The sequence below is a fragment of the Callithrix jacchus genome, chromosome 3 (genome assembly GCF_049354715.1).
Source record: "Callithrix jacchus isolate 240 chromosome 3, calJac240_pri, whole genome shotgun sequence".
Classification (NCBI taxonomy): domain Eukaryota; kingdom Metazoa; phylum Chordata; class Mammalia; order Primates; family Cebidae; genus Callithrix; species Callithrix jacchus.
The window spans coordinates 106549707-106562673 of record NC_133504.1 but is presented as its reverse complement, the minus strand read 5'-3'; the positions used below and the strand labels follow the sequence as shown (position 1 = coordinate 106562673).

The following is a 12967-nucleotide window of genomic DNA, read 5'->3' as shown; positions in this document are numbered from 1 at the left end:
AATGCACTCCAGCCTAGGCAACATAGAGAGACCCCGTCTCTATAAAAAAAAAAAAAAAAAAAGGAAGAAAAAAGAAAATGCATTCAATATACCTAAGCTACCAAACATCATAGTTTAGTCTAGCCTAACTATAAATGTGCTCTGAACCCTTATGTTAGCTTACAGTTGGACAAAATAATCTAACATAAAGTCTATTTTATAATAAAGTGTTGGATGTCTCATGTAATTGTTGAATACTGTACTGAAAGTGAAAAGCAGCATGGTTGTATGGGTACTCAAAGTATGGCTTCTATTGAATGCTTTCATACAATTGTAAAGTAAAAAAAAAAAAAAGCCATCATAAATTTGAAGTCATCTGTATACATTATTTTATTAATCCTCACAAAACTTATGAGTCTATTTTCAATTTTATTACTCTTTAAAAAAAACTGATTAGGTAAATGTAGTAAAGCAATTTATCCAAGGTCACATGTAAGGTAAAGCTATGATTGAAACCAGGTCTGCCTAACATCAAAACTCATGGTTTTGACCAGTATATGCTAAACATGCTTTCCAACTACATGTATTTATTGCTGAAGTTGTTATACCTTTTAGGTTTTTTTTTTTTTTTTTTTTTTTTTTTTTTTTTTTTTTGGAAAAGCCTATTTCTTTGGTGATTTATTAATCCACTATGGTAGGATTAAAAGTCAGAGCTCCACCAGAATATAATTATCTATTTGTGTTGTTCAACAACCATATATATTCAGGTTTCTGCTTCTGGTGGTTATTCTAAATGTAGTTATTATCAAGTAGTGCTTACTGCTTGCCAACAATGTTCTAGACACAAAGCAGAGTATTATATCTGACATGCTCTCCATTCTGCACTCTGATCCATAGCTTTCATCTACAAATATTTTTGCGTTTTACATACATGCATTCCCCAAACACTCCCATGAGGTAAATGAATATTTATGATATCCACTTCACAGATGCATAAAATTAGATGTTGACTAATTAAATAAATTCTTCAAGGACAGAGAGTGAGTTGGTTGGAAAATCAAGATTAGCATTGAACATTCTATATGACTGCTTCTAAAAGGAATGAATGGTATGTTAAATTGGTTTCACTATACATCATTGAAAATGTTTATTTTATGCTTTTATGATATATTTTCCATTAGTTTTTGGACATTGCCCAGAAGAATTCACAGTAAATTGATATTCAGCCGTTAGATATGTATGCTGTTTGTGTCTATTGGCTTCTGTGGGAGATGCAAAAATGAAACTGAAGAATTTAGCTCATAGTAATTACATCTTCCTGTAGAGATTCTGGTAATTATGTTTGGATATTTTTTTACTATATAATTTAAAGGTTTTTATTTAGTAATGTAGCTCTAATTTAGCATATGGAAGTAAGCAGCTAATTAAACTGAGATTACTTTCTACTCATAGCCAACATTTAAAATATAGTTATTATTACAAAATTGTTTAAAGTTATATTATTCTTTATGAATATGAACTCAAACCAAAATGCATAACATAATAACATAATTAAGAAAGACTATATTAGTTCAGTGTGTTGCCATTCAAAGATCCAAATTAAAACTGTATGCTTTTCATTCCACTAAGTGGTAGATTTTTAGAACCATAAATGTTCCGTAGTTGATTTGTGGACTCATATGTGGCCATTAAACAACAGGATACATCGTTCTGATTCTTCTTTTATTCTTATTTTTTAAATGATAATTTGATTTAACTATATAGATACATAACTATATAGGTAGGTATTACCTTTGTGTATAATTTTCAATTTGTTCAGATTTTGAGATTTTGTCAAATCTAGATTTAAATTTAGATGCATGGTTTATGCTCAAAATAATTATGATGGAAATACTATTTTATATAGCCCAACAATGCTATAAATAATAAAATGAATAAATATACAGGTTAAATAGGACTTTATTTTCATCTGCATAGACCAATTGAATTACTGATTAACACATGCGCTAATATAAAATTTCCTATTAATAAGTGCCAAATCTTTGTGGTAGATATGTGTTATAGAAAGGTAGGCATTAGATATAAATCTCTATAATGAATGACATTTCTAATAACGTACTCTTTATCTTTTTGTTTCACAAGCTTCTACTGAGAACTTGTTGGGACCATTTTAAGGTATCAATAAATTTGGTGGGCTATACATTTTATATATATTAACTTCCTAAGACAGCTATTCCATTAATTGGTCAGTAGATGATACTTTCATTTATTTATATTTCTGAAGGCTTTCCACCTATTTGCAATTATTAGTGGACCCAGTCATGAAGAAGAAAATAAAAACAGATTAAAATAGTACCACTGGCAGTGTGATCATTTTGTATTATAATTGATTAGCTGAGGATGGATTATATAACTTTTATTAGATGAACTAAAACTTTAAATCATTCTACCAGTAGAATTCCTCTTAATCTTTTACCAAAGTTCTCACACTAACTTTCATCTCCTTTACTATCCCTAAACCTGGAAAACAGTATTTTATACTACATTCTAAATTTTTTTCATTTCAAAAATGTTATAGAAAGGAAATCCTACATTATATGATCTATTGAAACTGAAACTGGCTTTTACTAACTCAGTATAATTCATTAAGAATAATCTAAGTTGATTGTATAACTAACTTGCTCCTTTCTATTACTGAGAAGTGCTCCATGGTGTGTTTATACCATGGTTTGTTTAACCCTTCACCCCTTGAAGGATATTTGGGTTGCTCCTACTTGTTAAATATTATGAGTAAAGCTGCTGTGAAATTAGTGTACACATTTTTGTGGAAACAGGTTTCATTTCTCTGAAGTAAATACCCAAGAATACAATTACTGGATTCTATGGTGTATTTACTTCCTGTTGCCACTGTAACAAAGAACCACAGTGATTTAAATAATGCAAATTTTGTTATTTTACAATTGTAGGAATTAGAAATCTCACTGGCCTAAAATCAAGGTATGGGCAGGTTTATGTTCCTTCTGGAGGTTTTAGGGGAGTCTGCTTCCTAGTGTTTTCCAGCTTCTAAAATTTGTCCACACTTCTTGATAATGGCATTATCCTCTATCTTCAAAGCCAGCAGCACAGCATCTTCACATCCTTCCCCCTCTGGCTTCTGTCTCTCTCACCTCTTCTTCTGTCATCGCATCTCCTCTGGCTCTGACTGTCCTGCTTTCCTGTTCTTGTCATAAGTACTTTGTGATCATTTTGGACCCACATGGACAATCCAAATTAATATTTCTATCTTAGAATTCTTAATTTGATTACCGTGCTGAGTCCCTCTTGTAAGTAAAGAAACATATTTACAGCTTCTGGTGATTAGGGCATGGACATCTTTATTTGGGGGATGGGGCAGAGAAGGGTGGCATTATTCTGCTTACTCCATATAGTATATGCCCATTTAGTTTTGTGAGAACTTATAATTGCCAGCTCCCTGGAATTCATCACACACATATGCATCCTCAAACACAAATGTATATGGAGAATGTGCATATAAGTTGTATAGTTATTATTATTAATATCCAAATGAAGGAAGTGTTCCCATTCCTGAAGAGAAGTAAAGATTCCCTCTTGCTAAATTGGTAAGGAAATTTCTCCCTTGGAAACTTTACAAAGGATGCACTGAGAGAAAATAACCTAGAGTTTGATAATGAACACATACATAATTTTTAATTTGTCAGTTTCTTTCAGTGATACCTGATGAAATCTGAGAGCAATATTGAAGTCCAGCTCCTGCTAATGTGATCTTGGTATTCCACTGAAAATAATAAAATATGCTCACTAGAATTTCTCGATTAAAAATTTGCTTTAAATTTTCATTGAAAACTCACTTCTCTTTAATTTTCTTTTCTTTTATTTTTTTGAGAAGAGTTTTATTCTTGTGGCCCAGATTGGAGTGCAATGGCATGATCTCTGCTTAGCACAACTTCTGCCTCCTGGGTTCAAGCAGTTCTCATACCTCAGCCTCCAGAGTATCTGGGATTACAGTCATGTGCCACCATGCTCAGCTAATTTTGTATTTTTAGTAGAGACAAGTTTTCTCCATGTTGGTCAGGCTGCTCTTGAACTCTCAACCTCAGGTAATCCACCTGCCTCAGCCTCCCAAAGTGCCAGGATTACAGGCATGAGCCACCGTGCCCAGCCTAATTTTTAAAATAATTAGTTATTTTATTTTCCATGGATTTTCCTCACTCAACAAAAAGTGTTTTACATAACATTTTTTCCATATTGTCTTTAAATCATCAGCAAAACATGTGCAATTACATTTCCTTTTTAATATTTTATACTTTTCTAGGGGCATACATGCTTTATTTTATACCAAGTCACAAAAATAAAAATGGTGATATAAAATGCATAAAATTTATTCTTACTATGAAAACAAACTTTAATTTTTATAAGCAATGTGATTTGGGCATTATATTTTAAAGGCTTAAGTCAGCTTGTCATCAATTTGCATCCATAAATCTAATTTAGCATTACACAGAATTTTTTCTTTACTTTTACATTTGATTATGTAAAAAGGCACGTATGCAAGTTTGGTACCTGGACTATATTGCATAATGCTGAGGTTTAGGTATGAATGAGCCTATCACCCAGGTATGGAGAATAGTACCCAACAGTTAAGTTTTCCCACCCTTGCCTACCTCCTTCCCTCCTTGCTCTTGTAGTCCTCAGTATCTATTGTTGCTGTCTTTATGTCTATGAGTACCTAGTGTTTAGCTCCCACTTATAAGTGAGGACATGCAGTAGTTTTATGTTCCTGTATTAATTTATTTAGAATAATGTTTTCCAGATGAATCCGTGTTGCCCCAAAAGACATGATTTCATTTTGTTATGGCTCCATAGTATTCCATGGTATCTATGTATCATATTTAACCAATCCATCATTGTTGAGCATCTAAGTTGATTCCACATCTTTGCTATTGTGAACATTACTGCAGAGAACATGTGAGTGCCGTGCCTTTTTGGTAGAACTATTTGTTTATTTTGGCCTATATATCCAGTAATTGGAGTGTTAGGTTGAATGATGATTCTATTTTAAGTTCTTTGAGAAATGTCCAAATTGTTTCAAAGTGGCTGAATTAATTTACATTCCCACCAACAGTGTATAACCATTCTCTTTCCTCCACAGCCTCATCAACATCTATTGTTTTTTGGTTTTTTTACTAATAGCCATTCTTACTGGTACGTGTTGATATCTCATCCTGGTTTCAATTTGCATTCTCTAATGATTAGTGATGATGAGCATTTTCATACATTTGTTGGTTACTTGTATGTCTTCTTTTGAGAAGTATCTATTTATGTCTTCTGACCAATTTTTAATAGGGTTGTTTTATGCTTGTTCAGTTGTTTAAGTTCCTTATAGATACTGGATATTAGATCTTTGTTTGATGTATTGTTTGCAAATATTTTCTCTAAATCTCTAGGTTGCCTGCTTCATCTGTTAATAGTGTCTTTTGTTGTGCAGAAGCTCTGTAGTTTAATTAGATCCCACTTGTCAATTTGTGTTTTCAATTCTCTTTTTTTGGGGGGGAACCTAATCATAAATTCTTTCTCAAGGCCCATGTTCAGAATGGTGTTTCTGAGGTTTATTTTTTCTAGGATTCTTATAATTTGAGGTCTTATATTTAAATCTTTAATCCACCTTCAGTTAGTGTTTGTGTATGGTAAGAGGAAAGGGTCCAATTTTATTCTTCTGCATATGGCCAGACAGCTATCTCAGCACCATTTATTGAGTAAGGAGTTTTTTCTCCATTGTTTATTTTTGTTAACTTTCCTGCAGATTAGATGACTGCAGGTGTGTGACTTTATTTCTGAGTTATCTATTCTCTTCCATTGGTCTATGTGTTTTTGTACCAGTACCTTTTAGTATAGGTTATATAGGTAAATGCATAGTATAGTATAGTATAGTATAGTATAGTATAGTATAGTATAGTATAGTATAGTATAGTATAGTATAGTATAGAATGCATAGTGTAGGTTGCATACTACATTATAATATAAGCTACTTTGTTGCCTTACATTGTAGGTTGAAATTGGGTAATATTATACTTCCAGCATTATTTTTACTTAGGATTGCTTTGGCTACTCTTGGCTCTCTTTTTTTGTTGTTGTTCCATATGCTTTTTACTATAGTGTTTTCCACTGAAAAATGAGATTGGTAGTTGGATAGGAATAGCATTGATCTGTTTATTGCTTTGGGCAGTATGGCCATTTTAACATAGATTCTACAAATTCATGAGTATGGGATGTTTTCCCATTTGCCTGTGTCATCTATGATTTCTTTTAGCAGTGTTTTGTAGCTCTACTTGTAGAGAGCTTTGACTTCCTTGATTAGATGTGTTCTTAGACATTTTATTTTCTTTTTTGTAGCATTTGCAAATGGGAATGTGTTCTTGATTTGGCTCTCAGCTTAAATGTTATTAGTTTATAGAAATGCTACTGACTTTTGTTCATTGAGTTTGTATCCTGAAACTTTGCTGAAGTTGTTTATAAGTTCCAGGACATATCTGGCAGAGACTTTTGAGTTTTCTAGGTATAGAAAACTCAAATCATCCATGAAGATAAGTTGAGTTTTTCCTTACTTACTTGCATGCCTTTTATATCTTTATATTTCCTGATTGCTCTGGCTAACACTTCCAGTATTATGTTGAATAGGAGTGCTGACAGAGGGCATCCTTGTCCTTGTTCAGGGGAATACTTTCAGTTTTGCCCTTTCACTTGGTTGTGTGTTTGTCATAGATAGCTTTTATTATTTTGAGGTATGTTCCTTTGATGCCTTGCATTGAGGGGCTTTAACATGAAGGGATGTTGAATTTTATCAAAAGGTTTTTCTACATCCACTGAGATGATAATATGGTTTCTGTCTTTAATTTTGTTTATGTGATGAATCATATTTATTGATTTGCATGTATTGAACCAACCTTGCATCCCAGGAATGAAGCCTACTTGATCATGATGAATTAACTTTTTGATGTACTATGGAATTCAGTTTTCTAGTATTTCTTTGGGGATTTTTGCATCTGTGCTCAATGGGCTTATTGACCTGTAGTTTTATCATTGTGTCTTTGCCAAGTTTGGTATCAGGGTGGTGCTGGCTTCATAGAATGAGTTAAGGAGGAGTATCCACTCCTAAAATTTTTGAGATAGTTTTATACAGAGTATTCTTATCTTTTCCACTTCTTCTTCTTTTTTTCTGACAATTTTTCACGTGTCTTCTTCACCTCAGATTTGTTTTGTCTGATATATGAATAGCTACTCCTGCTCAATTTTGGTGTCCATTTTCGTGGAATGTCTTCTTCCATTCCTTTACTTTCAGTTTATTTGGATCCTTATGTGTTAGATGAGTCTCTTGAAGGCAGCAGATAGTTGGTGAATTTTTATCCATTCTGCAATTCTGTATCTTTTAAGTGGAAAATTTAGGCCATTACATTTATTGTTAGTATTGAAATGTGAGTTACTATTCCATTAATCATGCTATTTGTTGCCCGTATACCTTAATTTTACTTTTTTGTTATTTGTATTTTCGTTGTATAGGTATTATGAGATTTATGCTTTAAAGAGGTTCTGTTTTGATGTGTTTCCAGGATTTGTTTCAAGATTTAGAGCTCCTTGTAGCAGTTCTTGTAGTGCTGGCTTAGTAGTGGCTGATTTTCACAGCATTTGTCTGAAAAAGACATTATCTTTTCTTCATTTATGAAGCTTAGTTTTGCTGGATCCAAAATTCATGGCTGATAATTGTTTTGTTTGAAGAAGCTGAAGATAGGGTCCTAATCCCTTCTAGCTTGTGGAATTTCTGCTGAGAAATCTGCTGTTAATCTGATGGGTTTTCTTTTATAGGTTATCTGGTGCTTTTGCCTCAGCTCTTAATATTCTTTCCTTTGTCTTGACTTTAGATAACCTGGCAGTAGTGTGCCTAGGCAATAATCTTTTTGTGATAAATTTTCCAGGTTTTCTTTGAGCTTCTTGTATTTGGATATCTAGGTCTCTAGCAAAGCCAGGGAAGCTTTTCTTCATTATTCCCCAAAATATGTTCTCCAAACTTTTAGATTTCTCTTCTTCCTCAGGAATACTGATTATTCTTAGGTTTGGTTGTTTAACATAGTCCCAAAATTCTCGGAGGCTTTGTTCACTTTTCATTATTATTATTATTATTATTATTATTTTGGATTGGGCTAATTTGAAGACCTTGTCTTTGAGCTTGGAAGTTCTTACTTCTGCTTGTTCTAGTCTGTTGCGGAGAATTTCCAGAGCATTTTGCATTTCTATATGTGTGTCCATTCTTTCCTAAAGTTTTGCTTTTTAAATTTATGCTGTCTCTTTCATTGAGTATTTTTTCCTTCATTTTCTTGTATCATTTTTAAAAATTTCTTAGACTGGTTGGGCTTTGCCTTTCTCTGATGCCTTCCTGCTTAACTTAGTAACTGATCTAAATTCTTTTTCAGGTAAATCAGGGATTTCTTCTTGTTTTGGGTCCTTTGCTGGTGAACTAGTGTGATTTTTTATGGATACTAAGGAACCAAGTTTTGTCATATTACCAGAATTGTTTTTTTCTGGTTCCTTCTCATTTGGGTAGCTATATCAGAGCAAAGATCTGGGGCTCAAGGCTGCAGTTTGGATTCTTTTGTCCCATGGGATGTTCCCTTTATGTAGCACTCTCCCCATTTTCCTAGGGATGTGGCTTCCTAAGAGCCAAGCTGTAGTGACTGTGATCTCTCTTCTGGCTCTAGCACCCAGCAGGTCTACCAGGCTCTGGGCTGCTACTGGGGGTTGTCTGCACAGAGTCCTGTGATGTGAATCATCTGCCTGTCTCATAGCCATGGATACCAGCACCTGCTCTGGTGGAGGTGTCAAGGGGATGAAATGCATTCTGTGAGGGTCTTTGGCTTTGGTTGCTTAATGCACATTTGTTTTTTTAGTTGGGCTTCTGCTAGGAGCTGTAGTAGTATGGGGAGGAACAGGTGGTGGGCAAGGCCTTAGAACTCCCAAGAGTATATGTGCTTTGTCTTCAATTACCAGGTTTGGTAGGGAAGGACCATTAGGTGGGGGCAAGACTAGGCATGTCTGAGCTCAGATTCTCCTTGGGTGGGGGTTGCTGAGGCTGCTGTGTGGATGGCAGTGAAGTTCCCAGGTCAACAGAATTATATTCCTAGAAGGATTATAGCTGCCTCTACTATGTCATGCATATTGTCAGGGAAGTGGAGGAAAGCCAGCAGATAAAGGACTCACCCAGCTCCCACACAACCCAAAATTCTCACTCCCTCCATACAGAACCGAGTCTGTGTCCAAGCATTGGGAGAGGAGGGCTGGGTCCCAGTCTACCTGTGTCCCAGCTGTGCCCATAAATAAAAATATTTTGTCTTAGATATTAACATTTTATGTATTTCTGAATAATTTATTCATCTAGTGATAATTGTGATTTCTAAATTCTGTACAGCTTTATTCAGGTTGATGAAATACAGTCATAGAGACATTACTTCAGGTCTTGCCTCCAAGACCTTCGGCTCTGATCTGATTAGCACAAGTGGGAGTGGGAACTTAGCAACTATAAGTAGTACTTTAAGAAAGAAGTATGAAATGAATATTGACCACATTGTCCTGGACATCTCTTTCCAAATTCAGTCTGAACATTCTATATCTGACATCTTGGTTTGTTTAAACTCTGGCATCACCCTAAGAAATACATTTCTTGTCCACTTTTATCTGCCTTTCAAATCAACAGCCCTGAAAGCCACTTTTCCTTCACTTGTAACAAGAGTTAACACAAGAGTCTTTTTCCAGAAACCTGTTTCTTTGACACTAAGGACAAGTCCTTCTGTCAGATGAGACAAGAAAGTACTGGTAATGTTAAAGTGTAAATTTGTGGCTATTTAGCCTTCAATATAAACTATGGTTTTACAAAGCATATTTAGTCCACTTCCAATTTTATTGTTTTATAGATCATGAAACAATTTTATACACACACACACACACATACACACACACATAAAAAAAATCAAAATAGAATTTTTTACAATTTTATGAGAAGGGAATGAATCTTCAGATCGTTAAACACCAAAAGCACTTATATGCCTGCCTCTCACCTCTAATCATATTTAAAATTTTTTGATAAAAATCACATAATATGAAATCCACCTTATTAAAAAAATGTTTAAGTATTGTTATCTACATGCATATTGTTGTACAGCAGATCTCTAGATTTCCCCTTGCATAACTGAAACTCTATAACCGTTGCACAGCTTAATAACTTTGTGTTGATTTTTGTATGTGATAGGGTTCTAGTTTCATTCTTATCCATGTGGATATCCTATTTTCCCAGCACCACTTATTGAAATGATAGTTCTTTTCCAATGTGTGTTCTTAGCTCCCTGTTGAAAATCAGTTGGCTATAGATGTATGGATTTATTTTTGGGCTCTCTATACAGTTGGCAGTAGATATATGGATTTATTTTTGGAATCTCTATATATCTGTTCTATATATCATGTACCATGTTGCTTTGGTTGCTATAGCTTTATAAGTGTATTTGAAATCAGATAGTGTGATGCCGCTATCATTTTCTTGTTTGCTCATGACTGCTTTCACTATTTAGGATCTCTTATGGTTCCATATGACTTTTAAGATTCTTTTCCTATTTCTGTGAAGAACGTCATTAGTATTCTGATAGAGCTTGCATTGAATTTGTAGACTGCTTTGGGTAGTATAGGCATTTTAACAATCTTAATTCTTTCAAACCATGAACACAAAATATCTTTCTACTTATTTGTCTTCTAGTCAATTTTTTTTTACCAGTGTTATATAGTTTTCAGTGTAGAGATCATTCACTTTCTTGGTTAAATTTATTACTTAGAGATCATTCACCTTCTTGATTAAATTTATTGCTAGCTATATTTTTTGTTGCTATTGTAAATTATTTTTTTTGTTTTGTTAACATATAGATACACTGCTAATTTATATAGGTTAATTTTGTATCCTGCAATTTTACTGAATTCATTTACTAATTCTAACAGTTATTTTTGATGCAGTCTTTAGCAGTTTCTATATATGAAATGATGTCACCTGCAAAAAAAAAAAATGTTTAGCCCTTGCCTTTTCTATTTTGTTGCCTTTTATTTCTTTCTATTGTCTAATAGCTCTAACTATGACTTCTAGTACTAAGTTGAATAGAACTGGTGAAAGTAGGTATCCTTGTCTTGCTCTAGATCTTTCAACTTTTTCCTGTTCTGTATGATGTCAGCTGTGAGTTTATAATATATGTTTTTTATTGATTTGAGGTACATACTCTCTATCCCTAATTTGTTGAGAGTTTTTATCGTGAGAAAACATTGAATTTTGTCAAATGCTTTTCTGCATTTTTGAAATAATTATATGGTTTTTGTCCTTTATTCTGATAATATGATGAGTCATACTTGTTGATTTGCATATGTAGAACCATTATTGTATCCCTGGTGTAAGTCCTACTTGATAATGGTGAATGATTTCTTTTTACTGTGCTATTTAATTCATTTAATTTGTTAGTATTTTGTTGAGGATTTTTGCATCTGTGTTCATCAGACATAATGACCTATAATTTTCTTGCTTGGTTATATCCTTGTCTGATTTTGGTATCAGAGTAATTCAACCCTCATAGAATGATTTTGGAAGAATTTCATCCCTTCAATTATCTGAAATCGTTTGGGATAAATTTTTATTAGTTCTTTAATGGTTTGGTAGAACAGAACTATCAGATTCTGGGCTTTTCATTGATGGATAAATTAATTATTGATTCAATCTTGTTTCTTATTGTTAGTCTGTTCCAAAATTCTACTTCTTCATGATTAAATCTTGGTAGCTCATATGTGTCCAGGAATCTATCAATTTCTTGTTTCTTGTGATCCTTTGTATTTCTATCAATTATAATGTCTCCTTTTTTTATCTTTGGTTCTATTTATTTGTCTTCTCATTTTTCCTAGTCACTCTGGCTAAACATTTGTCAATTTTATCTTCTCAGGAAAATAAAAAACTCTTTTGTTGATCTTCCCTATTGTGTTGTCATCTCTATTTCTTTTACTCTTGCTTTGATATTATTTCTTTCCTTTTAGTAATTTTTGCTTCTTGTTTTACTGGTTCCTTGAGGTGTAATGTTAGTTTAGTTGTTTAAGCTCTTTCTAGATTTTTTGATTTGCTTGTTGCCATATACTTCCCTTTGAGTACTGCTTTTGTTGTATCCCATAGGTTTTGGCATGTTGTGGTTTTTTTTAATTTGTCTCTAAAATTTTTAAATTTTACTTTTAATTTCTTAGTTGACCCATTGGTCACTCAAAAGCATGATGTTTAATTTCCATGTGTAGTTTCCTCCTATTGCTGATTCCAATTTCATACACTGTGGTTGGAGACAATACTTAATATACTTTTAATTTTTGAAAATCCATTAAGACTTGTTTATGGCCTGTAGTATGGTCTATTCTGAATAATGTTCCATGTACATGACAGAGGAATGTGTATTCTGTTACTTTTGGAACTCTATTAGGTTTATTTTCTCTAGCGTGCAGTTTATTTCCAGAATTTTAAAATTAATTTTCTATATGGTTGACAGTAGAGTACTGAAATTTTCTACTATTGTTGTATAGTTATTTACTGTTTCCTTTATATCTATTGATATTTGCTTTATATATTTATGTGCTTCAATGTTGAGTTCATATATATTTAAATGTGTTGTATCTTCTTGATTATTCTCTTAATCATTAAATAATATTCTTTTTGTCTCTTGTGACAGTTTTTAACTTGTAGTTTGTTTTATCTGATTTAAATATAGCCACCCTGCTCTCTTTTGATTACCGTTTGCATGAGTTATCTTCTTCCATCCTTTTACTTTCAGCAAATGTTTGTCCTTGAGGCTAAAATGGGTCTTTTGGAGGCAGCATATAGTTTAATCTTGTTTTTTTTTTTTAATTCGTTCTGCTTCTCTGTGTC

The 12967-nt window shown here is 33.2% G+C and overlaps 1 protein-coding gene across 10 annotated transcripts in view; it reads left to right on the top strand.

Moving 5' to 3' along the window:
* Nucleotides 1-12967, top strand: part of CCSER1 (coiled-coil serine rich protein 1) — a 1385530-nt gene that overhangs the window by 852992 nt on the left and 519571 nt on the right. For 2 of the 10 annotated variants that reach the window (XM_078366830.1, XM_078366831.1), the window contains one exon: nt 2122-2211. The exons of the other annotated variants lie outside the window; for them this stretch is intronic. In XM_078366830.1, coding sequence (XP_078222956.1) covers nt 2122-2196 — 75 coding nt within the window. In that variant the 3' untranslated portion in view covers nt 2197-2211. Of the gene's footprint in view, nt 1-2121; nt 2212-12967 lie in introns of those variants that run through there. 10 annotated transcript variants of the gene reach the window in all.